Source organism: Astyanax mexicanus, chromosome 13 (genome assembly GCF_023375975.1).
Source record: "Astyanax mexicanus isolate ESR-SI-001 chromosome 13, AstMex3_surface, whole genome shotgun sequence".
NCBI classification, from domain to species: Eukaryota; Metazoa; Chordata; class Actinopteri; order Characiformes; family Acestrorhamphidae; genus Astyanax; species Astyanax mexicanus.
Genome location: NC_064420.1, coordinates 36,292,789 through 36,318,663, shown reverse-complemented (window position 1 = coordinate 36,318,663; position 25,875 = coordinate 36,292,789). Strand labels below are relative to the sequence as shown.

At 38.7% G+C, this 25,875-nt stretch overlaps 1 protein-coding gene across 4 annotated transcripts in view; it reads left to right on the top strand.

The window, feature by feature from the left end:
* The window catches only part of vps13d (vacuolar protein sorting 13 homolog D), a 70,722-nt gene that overhangs the window by 17,013 nt on the left and 27,834 nt on the right, over positions 1 to 25,875 (top strand). For 2 of the 4 annotated variants that reach the window (XM_049486365.1, XM_049486364.1), the window contains exons 25-58: positions 1,623 to 1,847; positions 3,469 to 3,637; positions 3,760 to 3,973; positions 5,323 to 5,494; positions 5,815 to 5,930; positions 6,514 to 6,726; positions 7,201 to 7,472; positions 7,593 to 7,726; positions 8,298 to 8,453; positions 8,565 to 8,763; positions 9,150 to 9,224; positions 11,051 to 11,248; positions 11,424 to 11,513; positions 12,285 to 12,425; positions 12,550 to 12,681; positions 13,088 to 13,162; positions 14,528 to 14,633; positions 14,755 to 14,907; positions 15,124 to 15,259; positions 15,542 to 15,589; positions 15,689 to 15,839; positions 16,908 to 17,124; positions 17,236 to 17,483; positions 18,923 to 19,114; positions 19,228 to 19,354; positions 19,481 to 19,623; positions 19,757 to 19,887; positions 20,703 to 20,878; positions 21,368 to 21,491; positions 21,630 to 21,865; positions 23,568 to 23,670; positions 23,765 to 23,922; positions 25,393 to 25,501; positions 25,604 to 25,774. In XM_049486365.1, coding sequence (XP_049342322.1) covers positions 1,623 to 1,847; positions 3,469 to 3,637; positions 3,760 to 3,973; positions 5,323 to 5,494; positions 5,815 to 5,930; positions 6,514 to 6,726; positions 7,201 to 7,472; positions 7,593 to 7,726; positions 8,298 to 8,453; positions 8,565 to 8,763; positions 9,150 to 9,224; positions 11,051 to 11,248; positions 11,424 to 11,513; positions 12,285 to 12,425; positions 12,550 to 12,681; positions 13,088 to 13,162; positions 14,528 to 14,633; positions 14,755 to 14,907; positions 15,124 to 15,259; positions 15,542 to 15,589; positions 15,689 to 15,839; positions 16,908 to 17,124; positions 17,236 to 17,483; positions 18,923 to 19,114; positions 19,228 to 19,354; positions 19,481 to 19,623; positions 19,757 to 19,887; positions 20,703 to 20,878; positions 21,368 to 21,491; positions 21,630 to 21,865; positions 23,568 to 23,670; positions 23,765 to 23,922; positions 25,393 to 25,501; positions 25,604 to 25,774 — 5,310 coding nt within the window. The remainder of the gene's footprint in view (positions 1 to 1,622; positions 1,848 to 3,468; positions 3,638 to 3,759; positions 3,974 to 5,322; positions 5,495 to 5,814; positions 5,931 to 6,513; positions 6,727 to 7,200; positions 7,473 to 7,592; positions 7,727 to 8,297; positions 8,454 to 8,564; positions 8,764 to 9,149; positions 9,225 to 11,050; positions 11,249 to 11,423; positions 11,514 to 12,284; positions 12,426 to 12,549; positions 12,682 to 13,087; positions 13,163 to 14,527; positions 14,634 to 14,754; positions 14,908 to 15,123; positions 15,260 to 15,541; positions 15,590 to 15,688; positions 15,840 to 16,907; positions 17,125 to 17,235; positions 17,484 to 18,922; positions 19,115 to 19,227; positions 19,355 to 19,480; positions 19,624 to 19,756; positions 19,888 to 20,702; positions 20,879 to 21,367; positions 21,492 to 21,629; positions 21,866 to 23,567; positions 23,671 to 23,764; positions 23,923 to 25,392; positions 25,502 to 25,603; positions 25,775 to 25,875) is intronic. The other 2 variants (XM_049486366.1, XM_049486367.1) reach the window with 2 other exon arrangements.

The following is a 25,875-nucleotide window of genomic DNA, read 5'->3' as shown; positions in this document are numbered from 1 at the left end:
TCTCTCTCGCTCGCACACGCGCACTGACTGTGTCTCGCTCGCTCACTGTGTATCTCTCAATCACTCTGACATCGCTAATATAAATATTATTTCATTTGTAGTTTCAGCAGTTAAAGTAATGCTGTAATTTGGGTATCTGTACTGAATTCAAAGTCCTGGTATCCAAAAAAAAATAAAATAAAAATTCAGCATCCGGCCCTACAGGTCATCTTTATATAATAGGTGTGTTTGCACTTGAATTTTTATTCTTCACTCAGATTGATCCCTGGTAATACTGAACGGCAGTGCTGCTGAGCTAACAAGGTGTTTGAAAGCTGCCAGTCTGAGAGGCATCCTGTGTGTCTGCTGCAGAGTGAAGGTTACACAGGGTGTTGTCAGCTCTCATTGCTGTCAGACCACAGAGACTGAGCTCTGTCTGCCCACGCTCTAATCTCCTTTCACATGCCTCCAGCCAGGGATCAGGAGTTCCTCATTAGGATGCTCACAGCTCATATTAAACTGCAGCTCTTAATTGGGTGAGGTTATTAGAATCAGCAGAGATGCATCTGATGGTGATGCTCTCCATTTATTTTTTTCCACTGCATGAAGAATCTTGGAGCCCAACTGATAAATCTTGAAGATGTTTGGATTTAGCTAAATTGGTGAACAAATAAAAAAAATAAAATAAAAAATAGTAATTTGAATAGAAAATTATTTCTTAAACTCAAATGAGCATCAGAAACCTTTAGTCTTAATTAATTGGAATATAGTCGCACTATTTTTCTTTTCAATTAGCTTTTTTGTTTTTTACCTCTCTTAATAATAACTGTGTGTTTGTGTTAAAACAGGTTATAAAAATGTTCGGTTTTGGTCACAATGTAACAGTTGTCCAACGGCCTTATACCAAATACTCAGTATGATTTTTCATAGGTTTTCATTGAATTTGCCACTTTAATCATTGAAAAAGTTAAAAAGTCTAAATGTAGTTTTGCCCCTTTAAACAAAAACAGTTTATCAAAGCTACAATTTAAAAAATATATATTTATTGACTAACTGTCACAAATATAACTAGTTAGCTAGCTACCTCAGCAGTGTCATTCTAATCATAATGTACCTCAGAAGTGCTATTTTATTTATTTTATTCTTTTTATTTCTATTTTATTTTCAGTAGTGCTATTTTAATGGTAAATTTACTTTAGCCATGCTATTCTAGTCACTTATCTATGTAGCTAGCTACCTCTGCAATGTTTGTTTGTCAATATTTCAACAGTGCTATTCTAAACATAAATGTACTCATACAATTACCTCAAAATCACATTACTCAAATCATATGTAGCTAGCTAACGTGGAATTTACACATGGAAAAGCAGTCAGTCTTTTGGCAAACAAACAAATGTTGGACATGAGTTAGCTAAGCTAACAGTACTATGCTGACATTGTACACCTCATAAGTGTCCCTGAATGTTTTACTGAATTTAATTTGTGCAAGTACAGTGTGGAGCAATACACTCCTCTCCAGTTTTTTTTTTTGCCAATTCAGTGTATCCTGTTCATAAAACCTATTGTGAAATGAGAGTAGTTAAACTTGATAATGGTAACCATGGTCTAATTTTCCTACATTAATATCACTTTCTGTCCTGTAGGTCCGTGAACGACCCCAGCGAGCCTCCCGCATGCTCTTGGACATTGAGGCAGGGGCTCCTGTCCTCCTGATCCCAGAGAGCTCCCGCTCAAAGCGCCTCATAGTGGCCAACCTAGGCCAGCTCAAAGTGAGCAACAGATTCCTGCCAGCAGGAACCCACGGCACCTTCTCTCTCAGAGACAAGGTAGAGAAACTTACCATGGCACATACCTTTTTCCCCTCTCTGGTGAGTCCTGCCATCATACATGCTTACCCACACCCACTGCACAAACTCTGCAACCCTAAGAAGCATCTCAGGAGCATTTTCCCTCTGCTTGGTTAAGTAGGAGAGTGTGAGTTCTTTGTTTTTTAGTTTTTAAGGGTTGGGAGCATTTTATAGCTGCAGACTCCTACTAAATAGAGCTCGGGACGAAAGTGCTCCAAGGGTGCAGTTCCAGCTAACTCACTGTGCATGATTATTAATAAAGGGTGTTTTGGTGGAAATGTAAAAATAAAAAAATAACATGTTGTAACTTTTTGTTTCTTAAGAATTTAATTTTGCATGCTAATTCATACAAGGACCCCTCACACTACAAGGTATCAGTCATTGGTGGTTTGGCGGTTTAAAGGTTTGAGGTATTTTTCTTGCCATGCCCAGTTCAAATGCGTTTGTCACTCCTTTAGTGACCTGCAACCACATAATTTTATGTGAGAAAATATATAGTATGGCATGAAAACCTTAAATATATGGATATTTGATCTAATTTCATATGTATAAAGAAACAAGTGCTTTGGAGATAATAATACACTGCCTGGCCAAAATAAAAAGTCACCACCTGGATTAAAGTAAGTAAATGATGTGGGGTTGATGCTGCAGTTGGTCAGGTTTAGATTCAGCAAGTATGTGCTGAAAGAATGAGGTCAGCTGACTTCATTCTGGTTATTCCATCAATGGATTTTTCTTCCCTGATGACACAGACATATTCCAAGAGTACAATGCCACAATTACAATGGATTCATGGGGCTGGAATTGTGACAGAGTGGTTCAGGGAGCATAAGATCATCATTATCACACATGGATTGAGAGAGTTCACCACAGAGTCCAGACCTTAACCCCATTGAGAATCTTTGGGATGTGCCGGAGAAGACTTGCAGGGGTCAGACTCTACCATCAATGCTGCAAGAAAAATTAATGCAACACTGGATTAAAGTTAATCTTGTGATATTGCAGAATCTTATTGAAACAATGCCACAGTAAATGCTTTAATCAAAGAATTAAACAAATATAAGTGTGTGACCTTTTTTTTTGGTGGTGACTTTTTTTTTGGCCAGGCAGTGTATTTTGGCAAGAATAAAGGTTTCCTTCTTGCATATCTTCTATGAAAATAAAATCTGTGCAGTCTTCTTTTGGATGGTGGCTCTTGATAGCTGTGGCAACCTATTTCTTTAGTTTAATGTATTAAGTAATAATAATTAATATGAAAAAAAGTCAAATATCCATGTGTTTAAATATGTTTATTACAGTGCTTTTTATGGAGTGTCCTAATTTTCATGACTGTACCTTTTTACTTATAGTCTCAGCTACTCTGAGCACTACTCTGTGTGAAATCTGAAAGCATTTTTCTGATGCACATACAGCATGAAATCAATGTTTCTGCCCTGTTTCATGCTTTATAATACTGAAGAACACTGTGACTGTGATTTATTCAATTTCTCTAATGTTAACGTCTCTGATCTATATATCTAATGTCTATATTTTTTTGTTTGGTTTTCATTATCTACAGCTACGTTTGCATTTTGTATTCAGTAATAAACCCTGTTAGGTTGTTTTGTGACTAAATTAGATGCTTTTTATTTCTTCGCTAAAGGATCAGGTGAACAATGCTCAACCTGCTTCTTCAAAAGCAAGGGAGAATACATCAGCAAGCAAAGTCAAAGCCTCCAGCACCACAGCCTCTGCAAGCTCTACTTTCACTCTTGGTAGACCCCAGCCTGCCATGGGGTGCATGCCTGAAGACACCATGCCCCCAAGCCCAGGTAAATACTATAAAACTACAATCTAACATTAACCAAACATTCCCCTCAATCTCTTCCTTTCAGTTATCTTTGTTTGATAGTGATGTTTTTAATGTTATGTAACTTATGCCCCTGTGCTGTAGAAGATCACGTATGTCTCCTGGACTGCATTGCCCTGGATCTGGAGGAGATGGATTTATTTGCTGCAGAGCGGCTGCCTTGTGAACCGTGGGACAGTGGAGGGAAGCATGTGGACACAGATTTGGTGTTTACATCCTACTCAGTGCGCAGAACAGGAGGCAGTCTACTGAAAGAGCGCTGCCGCCTCAAACTAAAAGTGGAGCGTAACCTAGACAAGTAAGTGCAATCAGTGTTGCAATAAATACATGTTCGTATTCTGAGCTTTATAACTCAAGGTTAAAAAAAATGCAACTGAGATGATGCACACATCATATCAAAAAGGAAAACTTACCCTATCTAACCAGTGCCTTCATCAACTATCAATGAATAATCAATCCCAGAAAAATAGTTAGAATCAATGCTTACACACTGATACCTTGCAAAGGCCCACAGTAAGCATCACAGCTAAAATTCTATAAGCCTGGCATGGCCTACTTTTAGCATCACAGCTAAAACGCAATTTCTGGCTTCTGAGCTTCAGAGTAACACATGTATCGCATCATATATGAAGACCACTTTAGTTTCTGAATCAGTTTCTCTGAATTTGCTATTTATAGGTATATGTTTGAGTAAAATGAACATTGTTGTTTTATTCTTTAAACTACAGACATCATTTCTCCCATATTCCAAATAAAAATATGGTAATTTAGAGCATTTATTTGCAGAAAATAAGAAATGGCTGAAATAACAAAAAGATGCAAAGCTTTTAGACCTCAAATAATGCAAATAAAACAAGTTCATATTCATTCATTCAAATTTTAAGAGTTCAGAAATTGCAGATTTTATGCATCTTGGCACCTTCTCCTCCACCAGTCTTACACACTGCTTTTGGATAACTTTACGCCTCTCCTGCTGCAAAAATTCAAGCAGCAGTTCAGTTTGGTTTGATGGCTTGTGATCGTCCATCTTCCTCTTGATGATAAACAGAGTTTTTTAATTTGGTAAAATCAAAGAAACTCATCAATTTATTTTTCTAGAGCTGTATGTGAACTCTTTCTCTGGCCATCCCAAGTCCATGTCTCAAAGTGCCCAGACACAACACACTCAAAACTGCTGATTTAATGTTCTTTAAGTCAGTCTTGTGCTTTAATATGTGATCTAGGATGTTAAAAATATGACAAATAATGTGTTTAAATATCTTTTTTATTTTTTCAAATTTAGCCTATATAATTTATAGTGAAACACTGTGTTTGGAATTTTGCTGTCTGTCAAATGTTTAATTTTGTTCAGTTTCAGTTTTAGACGATTTTTTTTTTTTTAGTACAAGTGGGCTCTTTCAGGATTTAGGGTTAGTTCTACTTGTGTTAATGCTTAAAATAAAGCATCTCAATGTTTTATAGCTTCTGTAAATATATGAAAAATATATAAGAATATGATCCTGCAGTGTATCATGGGCTGTTTGTCTTAAAGTCATTCAGTAATGCTGTTTTTATATGGGCATCACAGAGCTGTTCAGCTCCTGATAGTTTCCTGATATTTTCACTTCATGTCACACAACTCAATCATGTTCTATCTCTATACTGTAGGGAGCTGAGTCATGCAGTCCCAGATATGTCCATCCATGGCAGCCTGTCTTCTGTGCACTGCTCCCTGAACCTGGAGAGGTATCAGCTAATCCGTGGCCTGCTGGAGCACAACCTAGGAGAGCCTGTGGAGGAGTTCCTCAGACCCTACAACTTGCAGGATCCCAGTGGCTATGTAATCTCCTTACTCCTGATCTTATATAGTGATTATGTATATATGTTATGTGTTCTATTTATATTTGTGTATACTACAGTTAAAATAATAATGTATATGTGTGTTTTGGTCTTGCTTCATGTAGTAAAAAAACCTTTTACCACTGTATTGTTTTAAAACTACAGCCAGATGGGTAATTTGTAGGCAGAACTGCTCTGCAGAATTTGGGGGAAACGGAATGCATAAATCCTTGGAAAGTGCTGAAGCTGAATTACTCACTCAGGAGACACATTTAAAGCTTTGTTAATGTCTTCTCCTCCTTCTGCATTTGTCACTGACAGACGGTGCTGAGTGGTGACGTTTATACAAGCCTCTCGCTCCTAGTTGACATGATGAATGTCAGTCTGGAGTTACTGGATGGCCCCAAATCCTCTGGGCATAAGCAGTCTTTGGCAAGGTGTGTATCTTGATGTGTCTAATAATCCTGGGTTTATATACATAGTGTGTGTAATATATTCATATTTTGTGGCATTTGTGTAAAGAACAGTATAAGGGAAAACTGTCTGGTGGTTAAAGAAGGTTTTTGTCTTACACCAATGGTATGATTTTGCTATTTATAGGTATATGTTTAAGTAAAATGAACATGGTTGATTTATTCTATAAACTACGGACAACATTCCTCCCAAATTTCAAATAAAAATGTTATGATTTAGAGCATTTATTTGCAGAAAATATGAAATGCCTGAAATAACAAAAAAGACATCAAATAATGCAAAGAAAACAAGTTCATATTCCATAAAGCTTTCGAAGTTCCGAAATCAATATTTGATGGAATAACCCTATTTTTTATGCAGTTTTCATGCATCTTGGCATGTTCTCCTCCACCAGTCTTACGCACTGCTTTTGGATAACTTTATGCCACTCCTGGTGCAAAAATTCAAGCAGTTCAGTTTGGTTTAATGGCTTGTGATTATCCGTCTTCCTCTTGTGTATATTTCAGAGGGGTTTTTTTCAGATCTTTGTATTTGTTCCTTACATAGGTTTGACTTCATGAAGTCCAAGTTGCTGTTTGAGAGCTTTTCCAATGGGTCCAAGTCTGTGAACTTGGTCTCTCATTCACTCCTGGCCTATGACACGCGGAACAGCGGCCCCAGCAAAGCCACAGAGGGCAAGCATAATGTGTTCGACTGCATTCTACAGCCCTCTAGAACTGGCACCAACCGGTCCTCCCTGCAGCTGGAGCTGCATTATAGGTGTCTCTTCACACATAATTTCACATTTTGTACACCTCAAATACACTGGCATGCCATGGCAAGTCATGTGACATGGGCTAGAATTATGTCTTATATTCTATGACTGAAAACTCTGCAATGAACTGCAGGAGATGTGTGTTTGGGGCCTCCTGCATTAAATGTGATTGATTGTTTGTTAGCTCAGACAATTCTAGCCAGGCATCACTGGTCATTATCATAAGCAACCACTGCACTGTGGGTGGTAATGCCTTTGGTTATACACATTACGCTTATGATATGCTTATAAGTTCAGAAATGGAAAGTGTTAGATTGATCTGGCACCCAATATCAGGCCTCAATACTTAATGTATTCAAAAATGAGCACACTTGCCAGTAGTTAACCTCACTCACAAGTTATACAACTCTGAGTGTTCCCAATACACTAGGTACTTTAAGCCTCGTCTGACCATTTTTACTCTTTAATCTGTGTCCTAGATCTACCCGAGACTCTTCGTGTTTCACTGTAGTCCTGAATAACCTGCGTGTGTTCCTGATCTTCGACTGGCTCCAGCTGGTCAGAGACTTCCTGCACATGCCAGCGGAGAAGGGGGCAGCACCCAGCCGCCAGCGTTGGCCCAGTGGCAGCAGTGACCCGGGCAGCACAGGCGCCGTCATGCCCAAAACCGTCAAGAGTGGCGTCGTTACTAAACGCTCTACTGTTCCGGTCACCCAAGACAAATATCTGGAGTTCAAGCTCAATGTGACGGGTAAATATTCCAGCACACTGCAATATGTATTTTTGGTAATGCCTTTTTGGTCGGGTTACTTGTATCATTTTTTTTTTTTCGTGGGAATTGAGTGGGCTACTTGTTTGCTGTTCTGTTCAGGCACAGAGTTTGTGGTTGTGGAAGACTCTTCGTGTTTGGACACCAATGCCATCATCCTGAAGGGCACCACTGTTCTCACCTACAAGCCGCGCCTTCTGGACCGACCCTTCTCTGGCAGCTTGGCTGGAATTGAGGTGAAGCCTTAAGATTAGTACTATAGCATTTTATAACAACTATTAGGAATACACAGAATATTTGATTGATGATAATGCTTAAGTAGGCAAATTCAGTGTTAAGCCTAATAAGTGAAAAGACAGAACTGTAACTAATTTATCTAAAGTCATATTGCAGTGTTTCCTTTGCTGTTGGGATTGTTTTAGATGTACTAGCTGAAAGAGAGAAGCTATACAGAGCTAGGATATTAATATTAGCCGAGCTGTCTTTACTGTTGAAATTGTTTTGTTTAACAAAAATGCTAGCTACATACTTGACTAGCACTGCTGGGTTAAATGTAAGATTAGAATGGAAGTACTAAGGTAAATTCATGACTAAAATTGCACTGCTAAAGTACATTTATGATTAGATAAAAGTTAGCTAAGGAAAGTTATTTAGTTGAAATATTAAAAATGTGTGATTGCTTTTTACTTGCTTTTTTTTTCTTTATTCAGATTCAACCAAAAATTATTACGTCCCTAATAACTACTGTAAATAAATAGCTGGACTTTTTTCCCCCTTTTTTCTCTTTCCATATTCCTGTCTATTCAGGTGTTTTCTTGCCGGCTTGGCAGTGAGCAGGAGACAGCCCTGTCCATCATTGATCCCGTGAACGTACAGGTGGAGCTCTGTGGCAGCCCTACCTACCAGAGCAGCTCTGGACTGCTGGATGCCTTCAATATTGAGGACTTTCCTCCTTTGCTGGAGGTGGGCTTTACTTTATTGACTTTTTGAGTTATTCTGTCAGTTCTCTTTCAGTCGTTCAGTCGTTCTCTTTCAGTCCAGCAATCCACTTTTTTTTTGTTGTTGTTTTCACAGATCCAGTTTCCTGCTCTGGATATTCGACTTTCCTACAATGATGTACAACTCTTTCTGGCTATTGCCAAGTCTATCCCCACCGGGTCCCCTAGTATCACCGACCCTGCTTCTGTCTCCCAGACAGCCCCTTCCACTGCCAGTCCAGATACTTCCTCCAAACCAAAAGACAGCTTCAGGCACCGTACAGAGGCCCTACTGGGTAGGAGAAACACAGAACATCATTGGAGTGTTTTTTTTTTTTTTTTTTTTTTTTGGACAATGTGTGTTTAGAATTAATGAGAAGTGAATAAATGTTTATCATCTGCAGCATTATCAAATAAACAGTATAATCTTCATGAAGATTATAGGAATTTTTACAGTAGCACACATGAGTAATACATGGTATTAGCCAACAGCTTTGGGTTATGTTAGTGAATAGGCCTGTCTTTTTATTGGAAGCTATATTATCCTAGTAATCATTGAGATAAATATTGAGTATTAGTGTACATTTTACACAGAAAAAAAATAACACTAACATTCATGGTTAATTGGTAAATCATTCCATTTTATAATAATTGGATTTCTGCTCTTTGTATGCTTTTTCAGAAGGCCAGCTAACACACTTGCAGGATTTGGGATTCAGGAAGGAAGACTGCAGGCGGGCTCTAATTCTCTGCAGAGGTAAAGTACCATAGTTGTATAGTAAGTACAAGTCATCAATGCCTTGCTGATTTTCATTGCCCTGGCTTATTAAAGTGGATATACATATTATTTTGTTTCTAAACGGAAGGCAGAAGCATTTCTAAATGTGAAGAAGCGACAGAATATTGTGTTTAATGTTACCAATGTGCTGGAACGACCATCCCTGCTAAACCTAAAATATTCATTCTAAAAACTGTGGTGTCTGGTCGCTTTTTGCGAGGGTTCTTCAGGCCACGTCACACGTCTTTACATCCTTAAATCACACGTACAGCCTCTGAAAGAGGATCCGGCTCAATTTTGCTAAAGGTGAGCGGCCGGTGGAGCAATAGAGATTTCAGAAGAGGAAACTCAGAGCTCAGTAGCTTATTCATTTACACTAACAAAACTGACAACCCTATATAATAACTCTCTTAAATCCTCTGAAGAAATCCCCTCAAGCTCTCTCTCCTTCTCTCTCTCTGACTGAACATAACCTGGAATCAGATTTATCGGCTCTGAAAGGAGTAGGGCTGCCACAAACGATTATTTTTATAGTCGACTAATCACCGATTATTTTTTATGATTAGTCGACTAATCGGATCATACGTTAATTGAATATAAAACACAGTTTATCACAATAGAATGCAGCTGCTATTATACAACCAACATTAGATTTCAGCTATATGCTAACTAAAAATAAATAAATAAACAATTAAAATCATAGTTCATTAAACCTTTAATGAAATATGCAGCTTGTTGTAACAGACAATTATTTTACTGTTTAGCATAAAGTGTAAACAACTGTGTAAAATAAGGATAAGGCACTGGCATTTATGAAACATCTCAACCGTGAGGTTGTTTGAACTATTATGAAAAAAAAGTATATTAATAAAAAATGCCTCTCTGTCCAGATATTGTGTACATTACCGTACACAGGGCAGCGGTCTGCACAGATCTGATTGGCAGAGGAGAGCGTTTGGTGATTTTACACCACACATGACTGATCTGTGAGTTTACTGCACCGAAAAGCACTGAAAACAGAAGCCACTGTCAGAATGAAATCCTTCTCTGTAGTTTATCGGTTTGGGACGGCATTTGTGACAACGTCTGGGTCCGGATCCGGATCGCGGTCTGCCTATTAGTGACCTCTGTTTTAAAGCTATCAAGATGAGTAAGTTAAGTACTAAGTTAACGCTCTGTTTACGCTAATTTTAGCAGCTAAATAGCAATTTAGCTTCTTCGTCATTTAATCAGCCACAACATGCCTCCTTTTCAGGTGCTCATGCATCGCGGTTGTGCTGCCGAGGAAGGCAAGTTCTTCATTGCAGATATTGCATTGCACGCGTTTCACTTTTATTTTCTTGGTGATCCCACACTTTTGAGTTCTGTAGCGGGGTAGCCATGAAACCAGAGCCTGTCTGTATAATGTCCTGAGATGTCGTCCACTACCTACCCCGGTTTCCACTACTGCGCATGTGCGTCCAGGACAGAAAGGCAGTCGCAGCAGTTTGGAGAGAAAAACAAAGAAAAAAAAAACAAACGACTAATCGACTATTAAATTAGTCGTCGACTATTTTAATAGTCGACATAATCGTGACTAGTCGACTAATCGTGGCAGCCCTAGAAAGGAGACCTCATCACACCCTCCCAGTTTAAAATGATTCTTCCACATGCTCGGTGCATTAACCCATTTTTACCAGAGAGGGCCCTCAATCCCCCAAATCCCAAAACTTGCAGACATCAGCTTTAAATGAAGAGATTAAGTAAAATGTGGTGGAACAGCTGGATAATATAGTAATGTGTGTGTGTTTGTATGTGTGTTACAGGCCAGCTGGATCAGGCTGCTACATGGCTGCTGGAGAATGCAGAGGCCATGTCTGGAAGGAGCAGATCCAACTCTGAGTCAGGCTCCCACTCAGCTACACCTCTCTCTGGGGTGGAGGTCAAGGCAGAGAGCGTGTGTATCTGCTTCATTGATGACTGCCTGGATCGTGATGTCCCCCTGGCTGAGCTCACCTTCTCACGTAAGATCTTATATATCTTGTCTAGACTTCTGTCCTGGTTTTGACGAAGGGTTGAAAGAGTATTTTTTGCTATTGTAATGACATTGTAATGGTATGCCATGTCAGCTTGAACCATCATAGAAGCATTTTGGGACATTTGTGATGCTTTATAAAAGGTCTTTTTGCATCATCAAAGGGCTGTCGGTGCTTCAGAGGATTGGATCGACCCAAGAAGGAAATGCTAGCTTCACTCTGTCTGGAGATTACTACAACAGAGAGCTCTCAGGTGAGCTGGAGCAGATTCAAAGGCTTTACACTAAGCTTTAGAGTTGCGTGATGAAAGCTTGGAGCAGTCATCTCCGAAACGGTACTGCTCTTATTATGATAGGACTTAAAGGCACAATATGCACTTAAAAGACGTTTTTTTTTTTTTTTTTTGCTATGTTCACACTGGCGGACTATAACTCAGTCAAGGGTCGTCCCTTTAGAAACAACACTAAACAATTTCCACACAAACAGCCTGTGCACATTGTTTGTTTTAGAAATTAAATCTTACGCATATGCTTGTAATGTAGCAGGTGCAATATTACAGTATTATTTCTATTTATACAGCTCTGGAAAAAAATTATGAGTTTCTTTGATTTTACCAAATTAAAAACCAAGAGGAATATAATCAAGAGGAAGATGGATGATCACAAGCCATTAAACCAAGCTGAACCGCTTGAATTTTTGCACCAGGAGTAGCATAAAGTTATCCAAAAGCAGTGTGTAAGACTGGTGGAGGAGAACATGCCAAGATGCAGGAAAACTGTGATTAAAAACCAAATATTGTATAAGGCATTTTTGAATGTATCAAAATTGACAATATTTTGCCCAGGCATACATATTTAATCTAATTACTTGCCCAGAATATTGTAACATCATCTCAGCAGTTTTTAATTGAAAGACGAAACCAATTTGCCTGCTGTCTCAGCATAGTATTCATTGGAGTGTAATCTGCAGAGACATTGAGGTGTTGATGACTGTGGTTTCTGCTTCTGTGTGTGTATGTGGGCAGGCTGGGAGCCGTTTATTGAACCCTGGCCGTGTGTTCTAAACTGGCAGCAGCAGGCGGCAGGCCGTCTCCATCCTCCTCGCCTGAAGATGGGAGTGCGAGCCAAGCAGAGGCTGGACATCAACATCACCTCTGTCTTACTGGGTATCCAGTCTGGGTCGAACTCTGTTACTCACTTGCCGTATTTTCTCTAACTGTTTGCCTCCATATTTATGAGTAGTGTGCTGTTTTTCTCACCCTGCTGTCGGCCTGTCGTTCTGACACACAGAGCAGTACAGCACCACCAAGACTTCGTGGTTAGCAGATTACTGTAAGGAAGACGAGCAGTCGCCACAGTCCTCCTCCTCTTCCTCGCTGTCTTGGATGGGCTCCTCTGTGGACCCCCCTTCCTTTGGCCAGAGTGAGTAGCAGGCATGCATTCAGGTTTGAGATCCAGCCAAGAGTAAAGGAAAAAAAAAAGATTCTGGATATTTTATTACATTGCACTACAAAAATTTACCTTTGGGAATTTTATTATAGTAATGAATCAAGTAAGATTATGTTCTTGTTTTAAGTGCTGTGGTTAAATAAATAAACAAACAAGCAAACAAAACAGTATATTCTCCTTTCAGACATGTAACAGCATTACATAGCATGACTAATGATAAAAATTTAAGTGATTTTTTTTTCTTTGTTTCTTTGAGATACTACAAGATTTTCTCCTAATCACAGCAGCCTTTCCTGTTCTCTGTCCACTTCTTCCTGTCATACTTGCATGTCTGTCTCTCTCTTTATCCTCTGTCTTAACCGTCTCTCTCTACTGTCAGGTGTGCCTCTTGCCCACCTTAGAACTAGGAGCACTGCCAGCTTGACTTGCCTTGAGCAGCAGATACATGCCCGAGGTACCGTTCTTAGACTGAGCCGTGAAATTTAAAGCCAGTCACACCTGTCTGGTGTTTCTATCATTAGTAGGATTCTTAGGCTTCTTTTCTACCTTCAACCCATAGCCATTCCTTTTTATCCTTTTCCTTTTTTTTATTTCATGAACCATCTGGATATGTTGTTTTTATTATCCACATAGCATGTTTGCTTTGCAGCCAACATTGCTTTATTCATATGTATTTTCAATCCATGGCTTCTGTGTACGGTTTTGAGGATCAGAAAGTCATGTGGATGTCATATGACTTTGACACTGTTGTGTGTGGGACACATATTGAGTATGATCACAGAGCAGAGCAAGCAGTTCCTGTTAATAAACTGATGCACATATGTGCAAAAGAGCACTGATTCACATAAAGTTTTGGGTTAAAAATGAGTCTAGGTGGCTGACAGTAGAGTTATAACTGCAGAAGTGTTCAAGCTTATTGTAAAAAAAAGGGATGTGAAAAGGCCTTAAACCAGCATGTCCTGTTTCCAAGTAATTAAAGTAATTTTATTAGAAACATGAGCAGTCACAACACAAGCCTTTAAGGCATGTTTAAAGTAGACCTCACCGCAAATATTTGACAGGGTTTGTATGATCATGAAAAACCTGGAAAAGTCATGGAATTTGAAAATAGCAATTTCTAGGCCTGGACAAGTTTTGGAAAAATAAAAATGCCCAGAAAGTTTTGGAAAAGTCATGGAAATTAGGTCTACAAATCTTTGTGTTTCCGTTTATTGATGCCCTGATGTTTTAAAAATCGCATGGTCATGCAAATTTGCCTTGAAGGCATGGAAAAGTCCTGAAAAAATCATGTAATTTTATTGGTTAAAAAGTATATGAACCCTTATATGAGATTGTTATCCCACCACTAAAAACCTTATTCACTGCTGTTGTCCATTTTCTCTTCTCCTTGCAAACCTTTTCCCCTTTCTCCTTGACAAAATTTTAATAAATTACAGCTGCCACATTTTACATGTATCATGTTTATGTACCACATGTTTAAGTGGCAATATGCGGCAGAATTTAAATGTCAGATTTCTAGAAGTGTTTTTTGTTGCACTGGCACACAGATAACACGTTGTCACAGAATACAGACTTGGGCCTCTTTAACCTGCTGTGTGAACATAGTTTTGGTCTGTTTGCATTGACATGACATGAAAAATGCAATCAGGGGTTGCATAAGTTTCATTCAAGTGCTGAATAAGGACTTGAACCACCTTGTTCACTTTACGTGTTCTGTTTTTTTTTTTTTTTTAATTAACTTTAATTTATAACCGAGTATTACTGATTTACAGAGAATAACTTATGTTTGCTAAACATGCTTTTCCTTGTGTGATTCCAGCGGATGTGAAGCTTTCAAAGAGGAGGCAGCCATTTATTCCTTATGCCTTACGTAACCATACTGGCTGTACCATGTGGTTTGCCACGCTCACCACCACCCCAACCAGGTCAGAACATCTCCTTTTTTTATTAAACTTTCTGTTTATTGCCCATTTTGACTATAATTAGAACTTGTTGAGTTTGCAGCTGCTATATTATAACATCACATTGATACTCTTTTGTCCACAGGGTGGCACTGTCTCACAGCGGTAGTGCTGATTCTATATCAGACGTGCATGGGCCGGGGACGGATGACACACATAACATCAGTCAGTGGAGAGAAGTGCTGCCAGGAGAGGAGATTCCTTTTGAGTTTGAGGCCCGTGAGAAACTTAGGCACAGGTGTGTGTGAACTTCTCCGCATTGAAATATAGCTGGAAAAAAATAAACAGTGGGATTTCTGAATAGGAACAGCTCAGCTGATCTGAGCTCAGCTCAGCTACAACCTTCAGTAAAACCTCACCAATATTGTCCATTTCAAATTGTTATATAATAAGTTATATTAGTAATAGCCTATCTGTTGTATTTATTTGGTTTTATTTGTTATCTTGTCCTCAGACACACCCATGAGCTGAAGCTGCACCAGCTGCTGGTGCGTGTTGGAGGCTGGGAGCAGGTGAAGCCTGTCTCAGTAGATAAGGTCGGAGTGTTCTTCCGATACGCCGCTCCTGATCGCAATAACCCCTCCAACACCGTGAGTATTTGCCCCCCTTTTAAAATATAAGCCCTCCAATCACAATATTAATCTCTCTGGCAACAGACTGATCTGATTAATGTTGGAATGATTCTCTGAAATTCTCTGTACTTGATGATTCACCAGACATTACTTGAAGGTCCTTGAACTCAACTCTCATGGGGTTTTCTTTTTAATCTTTCCTTTGATGTTTTTATGATGATATAATCCGGTTTTCTGCTAATACTAAATTGGGCTGGAATGGAAATATTTGAAGCATTTGCTTTGATATGTCATCTTTAGGTTGGAAGCCCAATCAGCAGAACCAACATCATACATCCTCATGTATATGTACGTATGTGTTTTCAACTTTTCTACTCATTGATCATCAAAAAAGTTCAACAAAAGTTCAGGATTTGTGATTCTCTGTATTGAAACTTTTGTGTGCAGTTCTCGGCCTTGCCCCCTGTTAGAGTGGTCTTCTCCATCACCATGGAGGGTAGTGCACGCAAAGTCATCACAGTGCAGTCTGCTCTCATGGTGAAAAATCGTTTGGAGGTTCCAATGGAGGTCCGACTGGACAGCCCCTCTGCTCCAGACAGTAAGTGCTAAACTTTTCTGTAGCGGATCAGATTCGGCCATTCAGTGTGAATATTTATCTTTTTTCTTATATAATTATTATCTTGCCTTTAAAAAAAATCATATTGTCCTGAGTTTCACAGCTGATTTCCACCACAGTAAGAAAGTTAGCAGAGTCAAAGAAACGTCTTTAGATATTTTGATGTATAATCTGAATTGAAGTCTAATTTAATTATCAGCCAACATATGCATTTGTGGAATAATGAGACGGACAGCACACACGTTTTTTTGTGTTTAGCTTGTTTCGTCAGCCACCACCTCTTTTTGAACTGCTTCTGATGCAGCATTGCCGAGTAGCATCACAGCGCATGTAGCGTTCCGATACATCAGCTCACAGATGCCTTGTGCTGATTGACATCACCTTAGGAGTGATGTGGGGAGAGAGCGCCATCTACCCTCCCAGAGAAAGCAAGACCAGTTGTGCTCTTTAAGGACTACGGTAGCAGATGGCAAGCTACATGCACAGGATTCGAACAGGCGATCTCCTGATCAGTAACAGATTTATTTTCAGCAAACATGTCAGTTAGCCCCATGTGATGAATCACTTGACTGGATGGCAGAGCTGGTCAAAGACAAACACAGACTAAGCCTGCCCTAACATTGCACCAAAATAAATCAATCAAACGCTACCATAACAATGAACTTAAGTCTCTGTCTTTTTTTTCTATGCTCTCACTTAAAAAAAAAAGAGAGAACTGTGCTTTGATAGTGCTTCCCTGATAAATCCCACCTGTCTGTGATTAAGAGAAAAGAGTAAACTCTGAGGGTTCCTCCCAACACAATCCGCCATAATTAGAATGAATTATTACTAAAATGTAATTTTCTTGCATTTTAGTGTATTTTGTCCATTTAAAAAAAAATAAGCTCTTGACTACTCAACTTAAAGAATCTCAAGCAACTGATGAGTCTCAGACTGCTGATTTGACTTGTCGATTTTTAGGGGCAGCCCTACTATTCTCCTGCTTCTCTTTTGTTTTCTCAAAGCAACGTAATTTTTTTTAACATAGTTTTAATGTGTTCTCTTCAACAGAACCAGTCGTGCTTCCACCAATCCTGCCCGGGGAAGCCCTGGCTATTCCACTCCACCTAACTTCATGGAGGCTTCAGGCTCGACCCAAAGGCCTGGGGCTGTTTTTCTGTAAGGTGCCCATACACTGGACCAGTGTGGAACGCCCGGGGGAGATCAGCAGCAGTAAGAGGGAGTGCCAGTCAGCGGACTTTGATGACCAGCTCAAACGCAGCTTCAGGTAAATAGGTTGAGAGGTTTAAACTGAGATTTGACTATTTAAAAAAATATTCAGTGGAATGCAAATCCTGTTTAGCTTTTAAAATATTAGTATCATCTTCTTCGTTTCTAGGTTTTGTGTTGTAATCAAAAAAGAGCACTACCCCGACCAGCAGCCTGCCAAAACCGTCAGTGGTGGTGCCAAGCAGATCTACCGACAGCCAGGTCACACCATCTACCTACTGCCCACATTAGTGCTGGCTAATCTGCTGCCCTGTGACCTTAACTATTACATCAAAGGGACTTCAATTAAGGGAACCATGAAGCCAGGAAAGGAGGCAGTGCTCCATGCGGCAGATACCTCACAGAATTTGGAGTTGGGTAAGCTGAAAACTTTTATTTAAGAAACCGATTTTTTTAAAAATATTATTTCTCTTTGAATAGTACACTAATGCTGCAACAGATGTCCAAGTTGTTAATCTATTTGGAGAAACTGAGGGCTTGAGTGATTATCGGCTGTGTTTTAGGTTTTAGGGCTTGATTTTTGTCTTACTTTAGTGTTGACTGGTATAAAATTTTGCAGACAGTACAGATACAGATTTTTAGGAGCTAAAAAAATATAATGAACATTAATATTGACCAGAACTGTTTTTAATAGGCAGTACTGTGCAAATTAATTGAAAAGCATCTTATCTGGGCAGTAAAATATTAGTATTACAATAAAAATAGATGAAAAACATATACAGAATAAGTGTTCATTCATTAAAAGGCCTCCAGAGATCTACTGACAGGAATTTAGTATTTGAGTTATTAGACTTAATCAGGTGGGCTGGTAATGGAATTATTCAAATCCAAGAGCTGCATTATTACTTTCAGGAGAAATCTGGAATCAAGATTTGTTTTTTCAAACTGGTTCACAAGATATCAACTGCCTTCTTCTGAATGCTAATATTGTTACTGTTTGAAGCATTTATGTTTGCCTGCATTAATTTTACAGAAAAATGGTTTTCTACAAGCAAAAAAGAGGTTACTATTTATGAGGTTCCAGTTAGTTACACTAATATAGTGCCTTCTAGACACCCAAGGATGCTTTACAGTTTACACACAATCATTTAAACTCAGCTCTCATCCACACACTGGTGAAAAGCTGCAGCCAATAGCGCACAGCGTACTCTCAACTGGAAACAACCGTCCATCTGAAGGACTGCATCAGGCACTACAGCATTTTACCCAGGACAGTGCCAATCCATATTTGGGCACAGTCATATATACATTTACACACGCAAACTTGCATACACACCAGATAAATTAAGTGCATTCTGGGTAATTTTAGAGTGTCCAATTTACCTGATCTCCATGTTTTTGGCCTGTGGGAGGTGGGAGGAAAGCGAAATCCCCTAAGGATTCCCATGCAAACACAGGGAGAACATGTGAACTCCACCCAGATAGGGACTTGAATCCAAGACCCCAGTGCTGGGAGGTGAACTTGCTAACCACTAAGCCGCAAAGTTGATAATTATTTGCATTATATTAGCTATTTTTCCAATGTATTGTTCTGGCCTTAGTGTTGGGTCTAGGATGAGGGTTAGTATTGTGTTTGAGTTGAGATTTTTGGGTTAGGAAAACAAGTGCAAGTTAAAAGTCTTAAAGTTGAAGTTAAAAGTCTACAAATTCTAAAAAGCATCTGAAATGTACCATGAAATGTCCATTTAAAGTGTTGTCTTTCAGTAGTAATTCAGAATGTATAGAATATCTTTTTAAAGATGCATGTAATAATAATAATAATAATAATAATAGTATTCGTTTCTAACTCTTCTCAGGTATTCTCCTGGAGAACTTTACAGTGTGTAAGGAGCTGTTGATTCCTCCTGGCACACAGAACTACGTGGTGCGCATGCGTCTGTACGACACCAACAGACGACTGCTGTGTCTCACGATCCGCATCGTTCTCCGTGCACAGGGAGCGCTCAAGATCCTTATCTCCGCCCCCTACTGGCTTCTAAACAAGACCGGTACACCTCCCGCTCATTACTCTTAACTGCTGAACTACAAAGGTGTGATGATAAAAAGAGCGAGCTGGTGTAACCTGCATGCAATTGTTTTTCTGTTGCATTTTCCCCTGCAGGACTGCCTCTGATCTTCCGCCAGGACAACGGAAAAATGGATGCTGCTGGGCAGTTTGAGGAGCACGAGTTGGCGAGGAGTCTAAGCCCACTTCTCTTCTGTTATACAGATAAAGAGCAGCCTACCATGTAAGTGAAACAAGGACAATGCACTTTTCTTTTCTCTTTTAGATCATGATTATCCTGTTATTCAGTAGTAGATTTTGACATAGAATTATCAATTGACTCTCTCTCTCTTTTCTCATTGTGAATCAGGTGTACTATGCGAGTTGGGAAAGGGATCCACCCAGACGGTGTTCCAGGGTGGTGTCAGGGTTTCTCTTTGGATGGAGGCAGTGGAGTTCGGGCAGTCAAAGTAATCCAGCCTGGAAATAGACCAGGACTCATCTATAATATAGGTGTGCAAAAAAAAAAAAAAAAAATGCAAAAACAATCTCTCTTTTCTGTAATGTTTTTTTTTATTATTATTGTGCTGTTTTATGTGCATTTATAATACATAACTTCCATTTCTTGTATCATCTAAATATCAAGGCATTAATGTCAGAAAGGGCAAAGGGAGGTACCAGGACACCCACATTGTGACTTTTGCACCACGCTATCTTCTTGACAATCAGTCTTCGCATAAACTGGCCTTCTCCCAAAGAGAGTTTGCCAAAGGGAAGGTAAGAACTAACTTTGTTCGTTTTTTAAGCATGCCTTTTATTATCTGTTGTAGTCTGGACTACTAGGATTGTGACATATTGTATCTTATGTAATAAGTATAAAGTCTGTATTGTGATAATAAAAGTTATCTCTTTTTTTTGCCATTTGCTGTAAACTTCAAGGGTATTTTTTCTTTGTAATAGGTTAGATATTTTGATACTTTTTGTTACTTTATTTTAGATTGTTTATTTTATTATAACTATTATTAGTCTTAGTAATTTAATCATGTTAAATTGAACTTTTATTTCTTGTAGTACAGCTCTGAAAAAAATAAGAGACTGCTTCAATTTCTGAACCAGTTTTTCTGATTTTGCAATTTATAGATATTTGTTTGAGTACAATGAACATTGTTGTTTTATTCTATAAACTACGGACAACATTTTTCCCAAATTCCAAATAAAATTGTCATTTAGAGCATGTATTTCAGACCTCAAATAATGCAAAGAAAACAAGTTCATATTCATAAAGTTTTAAGAGTTCAGAAATCAATATCTGGTGGAATAACCCTGGTTTTTAATCACAGTTTTCATGCATCTTGGCCTGTTCTCCTCCACCAGTCTTACACACTACTTTTGAATAATTTTATGCCACTCCTGGTGCGAAAATTCAAGCAGTTCAGTTTGGTTTGATGGCTTGTGATCATCCATCTTCCTCTTGATTATATTACAGAGTTTTTTAATTTGGTGAAACAAAAGAAACTCAATTGTAATTTTTTTTCAGAATTGTATATTCTTGAAATTAGTAAAACCTTTGGTTCGGTTATATCACACTTTAGGGCACAGCCAATCCCGATGGCTACATCTCCACCCTGCCAGGATCCAGCGTGGTGTTCCACTGGCCTAGAAACGACTATGACCAACTGCTGTGTGTCCGACTCATGGATGTAACCAACTGCACCTGGTCTGGAGGGTTTGAGGTCAACAAACCAAAATCTTTCCATGTCAATATGAGGTACTCTATGTTAACTGTTTAATTGGAACAGCTATAAATAAATATATTCCTTACTGGAATCAGTGATTTTGTGAAATCATATGTTTTGGAGATTTTTGGATTTACACTCCTCTCTGGTGAGAGTGTGTAATTGCACAGATCATGTAGAAGGGTACTTTTAATGCAGTTCAATGTAAAGAAATTGCTGTATAAGATTCTGTTTCTTACAGTATATTGTTTTGTTCATTTTGTTCGTTTGTGAAATACTGTCAAAATATATAAAGCAAATTTTACATCCAACAAAAAACCTTACAGACCACTCTGTTTATATCATTTATATATTAGACATATATTACACACTGATACCACAAAATCAGAATATTTTTCCCCTTCCAACTCAGGAATACTACTGCTTTCAGCTTAAATAAATAAAAAATCTTAGGCACTGCTGCTTTAAGAAGTCTTAAGAGCAAAGTGGACTAAACATTCATTAAATGAAATTTTCCCTAGGGACACTTTGGGGAACTGCTTCTTTCTTCGTGCCGAGATCACCCTGAAAGGAGCAACATATCAAATCTCATTCAGTGATGCTGACCAGTTACCCCCTCCCTTCCGCATAGACAACATCTCTGAAGTAAGAGGAAACCCTTTAGTATAAATTACTTCCATTATTTCTTTGATCATTGTGTTAATGTGTTCATATTGGTTCCCGTTATTTGTTTTTTTTTGTTTTCATATCTGCTTTAACATGTGATTTTGATCTTATCCCTAGGTGCCTATTCAGTTTTGGCAACATGGAGTTCCAGACATTAGATTGCATACGGAAGTGAAGGCTGGGGCAGTGCTGGACTATGCCTGTGATGAGCCCACTCTTTCCCCTTACCTCACTCTGACTGTAAAAGGAGCCGGCTCCTCTGAGGTCACCGCCGACATGAACTTCTTCAGAGAGTACAACAAGCTCTACTATGAGAACTTCATCTACATCGCTGCCACTTTCACTTTCTCTCAGTGAGTGACTGAACATATGTTTTAAACTTTTTTTTATAGCAATGTTATGAATATCGAGGTTGTGTTCACTCATCAAGCGTTGTGTTAGGAACACTTGCACCTCCATTTCTGCAATAACTTATGCAACAACTTATGGTAGAGCTTAGATTCTCTCTTTTGTTAATTGCTATTTTTATTTTATATAAAGCTATGTTTTGATAAACAGAATATAACAAAGTAACAAATCAAACTGTGTTATAGTTAAGTTATAATAAGTTATAATTATGCAGCTCTGGAACTGCTCAGTTCCTCCACTTCTCCGCATTACGCACTTGACTTGCAGTGCTGTGTGTACTGCTATATAATTAAAAAAATATATATATATGTTGAGGAAAGTCGTTGTAAATTATGTTATTCTTGTTTTATTCCAGTTCATTGAGTTTGCAGTGTGTAGCCTTATTGTTGTTTTTTGGTGTTTTGCACTAAGGCTGTATGCTTAAAAAAAATTAAAAATATTTGTTCAGAAATTATTTTATATTTTTAAACATTGTTAATTATATTAGTTATATTATACGAGGAGATCTCTTCTTAATAAGTATTTTTCTTAAATAATAGGTCTATGCTTCTTCAGTGTTGCAATGTTTATTAACATCATTCTGAACAGATTACACTCATTCAAAAAGCCCCCCCAAAAAAATAATAATAATAATAATTAATTCACTACTTGCTTAAAAATTGTCTTGTTTAAATCGGTCTCAGGCTCACAAAGACAATTTATGGGCCTAGTTGGGCTAGATTTTGTGGGCCCGACCTCTAGCTCTAGCTTATGGGTAACGGTGCATTGCATAAAAGCATGCAAATATGGATCAGCAGCTTTCGATAATGTTCACATCAACGATCAGAATGGGGAGAAAATGTGATCTCAGTGATTTTGATTGCGGTATTTATTTTTGATTTGCTGGGATGTTTAGCACAACAGAATCTGAAGTTCAGACCGTATCTTTGTTGACCAGATAGGTAAACTGAGAATGGCCAGACTTGTTCAGCCTGACAGAACAGCACAAGTGGGGCCAGGATCAGACTACACAAACTTGAGGCCAATATTGAATGGGGACTGGGCCATGTAATGTGACATAATTGAAGAACAGCATTTTGACCTGTGGGATATTGCACAGCGCTGCACAGCACTGCAACATTAAAAGACCTGCATGTCAATTTTTTGTATATTTCCACCTAGTTTGACAAGTCCTAAAACATGTTTCTTGATGTTTGCCAGTGGAAGTGAGCTTGATCTGTAGAAGCATTCTTTGAACTTTCCTTTTTGGGATTTCCAAGTAGAAGATACCTATTTCAGTAACTCATTGTTCACTTTATATATTGTGAACCTAACTAAATTTATTTACAAAAGTTATTAATATAAAACATATACATTTTTCATGAAAATTAATATTTAGTGTTCATCTGTGGCCTTCAGTCACAGACCTGAATCCAATAAAACACCTTTGGAATGTGGCTAAACAGAAAATTCATAGCATGTTTCCAGCATCTTGTGAAGTCCACTTAGCTTCTAAAGGGTGCGGATCTATTCTGATACCAAAAGGAGCCCCTGCCAAGTACTACTTTAGTGTTCCTAATAAAGGGTTTGTTGAATCTATGTTTTTGTTTGTGAACTCTTATTAATACCCTACAATGATTAATAACTAAAGATTTGCTGTAACTTCAGGGATGCAAGTAAAAGACCAGGAGTAATAAAGCGCGTGGCCAGCAGTGCTGAACTGGTGTTAGATGTTGAACCAAAGACACAAAGAGTGATCCTGAAGAAAAAGGTGCGTCTTTGTCTCTTCAGATACCTTTGTTACCTGAGCTTCTTCAGCAGATTTGTATTCTAATATCTTTTTTGCTTCTTTGTTTCTTCTGTAGGAGCCAGGCAAGAGATCTCAGCTGTGGAGAATGACGGGGAAAGGAATGCTTTGTCATGAGGGTTCCTCTCCTCCTCAGAGTAAACCTGCCCAGCCCCGACCTCTCGACTCTTCACTAGTGCTGGACATCGCCGGACTGGCGGCTGTCACAGACAACAGGTTTGTGGTCATGCAGTACTAAGCCATAATGTTACAGGAGGCCTGCATTCATGTTACATGTTTCTGTTCACACCTGACAATAACGTTAGGGGTGTAAAAAAATTATTTAATACTGTGTCAATTTTAAAAACACAGCACTGATTCTTAATTATTACTGTATATACATAAAGATTGGTAGAAGACTGTGGTTCATTTAGTGTTGTTTTTAAACCCCAAACACTAGATGGCAGTGTTGTACTCTGTTGTTAGATCTAGCAATTAGAATTGCATAATACATTAAAATACAATATATTTAAGCAATAATAATACATTAAAATACAATATATTTAAGCAATAATACACTCAAGGTGTAATTATGCTATAACGTGTAATATTGGCACTGCTGTGCTGTGATCATAGGCACAAGGCCACAGTGCTGATATTTATACCACGAACCTTGAGTGTATTTTTGCAATTATACCACAGTTCCATTATTGCTGTTTATTGAAAGATTTTGAGTTAAAGAAGATCTGAAAATACAATTTGTTTGTTTGTAATCACTACACAAGTTAAAATAGTTCCATTGCTTTTCTGTTTGTAGATGTGCTGTTTGGTTTGTAAGCGCTGCATTGTTGCTACTGTAGGTTACCTGTATGTGGGGGAGTAATACATGGAGAGCTTCAGTTACAGTGCATTATCGGCTGATAACGGCACTCATAGAACGCCTCTCAGCCAATCACATTGCAGGGAAGGAACCAACTGTGATCTAATGAATCATGTCCGCCGTCTTGTGATGCATATTGTATCAGATGCGGATTTGGTCTGCTTTTACTACTTTAAAAACGCTGCAACTACAAATGAGTTATAGTTTGATATTGATGATTCTGTTATTCTGTGATAGTAAATATTTACATGCAAATACTTAATTTTTTAGCTAAATATTTTCTGTTGCCAAATTTTCTGTGCAATCCGGACGCACGTTAATGCCAGGTGTGAACTAGGTCACGGTGTCAGTCAATCCAGATAACTTGCACATCAAGTTGTATAAGTTACAGACCTACTTTAAACGAATCATGTGACGAGTCCAAAATGTGAAACTCATGCATTCTAATTTGTCCTGGTTGGAGGGCATTGTTTCCTAATTACTCGTATCATATCTCATCTTTTAGCCTCCAGATTAGGGTTTTGCTGTTGTGTCACACCCACACAATCCTCACAAATTTGAGAAGTTGTGTAACACGCTCTCCAAAAATAAACATTGGCCTTGATTCTCATTCCCGTTGGCCTTGATCGTTCGTTTTTTTGTTTAACAGCAAGCCATCAGTTGAAAGCTGAATGTAGGCATCAGTTCAGGCGTTTAAATGTATTAATCATATAGCTGTTAAGAAATCAGACTGTCATGCTCTCCATCATTCTCTAATCCTCTTTTATCCACCCACTCCTTTCTCTATTGCACACACTTTTCATACACTCTTTCTATCTGTCATGCAGTTATGAGCCTCTGATGCTGAGGAGGCCAGACTCTCGCCGCAGTACTACCCAGACATGGCACTTCAGCTCTGGCATGCTGACCTGTGGCTTACCCAGACTGGTGGTGCAGGTCTGCCTCTGTTTGCTTGATCTTGTTTGGGTCTTTTTTTTTTCTGTATTCTCGTTGTGTCATTGTTAAATGTATAAATGGTTGTTGTAACTCTTGTCACAGGTTAAGGGAGGAGTCTCAGGGCTGTATGATGGTGCAGAGGTGGTGCTGGGGCCTACGCAAGGATTGCTTGATCTCCTTCCAGAGCAGCAGTTCATTAACCAGAAGATGAGACCAGGCTCTGGGGTCCTGTCTGTTCAGGTTCTGCCCGATGGACCTACTCGTGTACTGCAGGTAAAATTAGTCAGTGTGTCAGAAAATGGAGGGATTAACAATCCAGATAACACCCCAGGATACAGTTGTTCGTCTATCAGATAAAAATGCTTAGTTTTTTT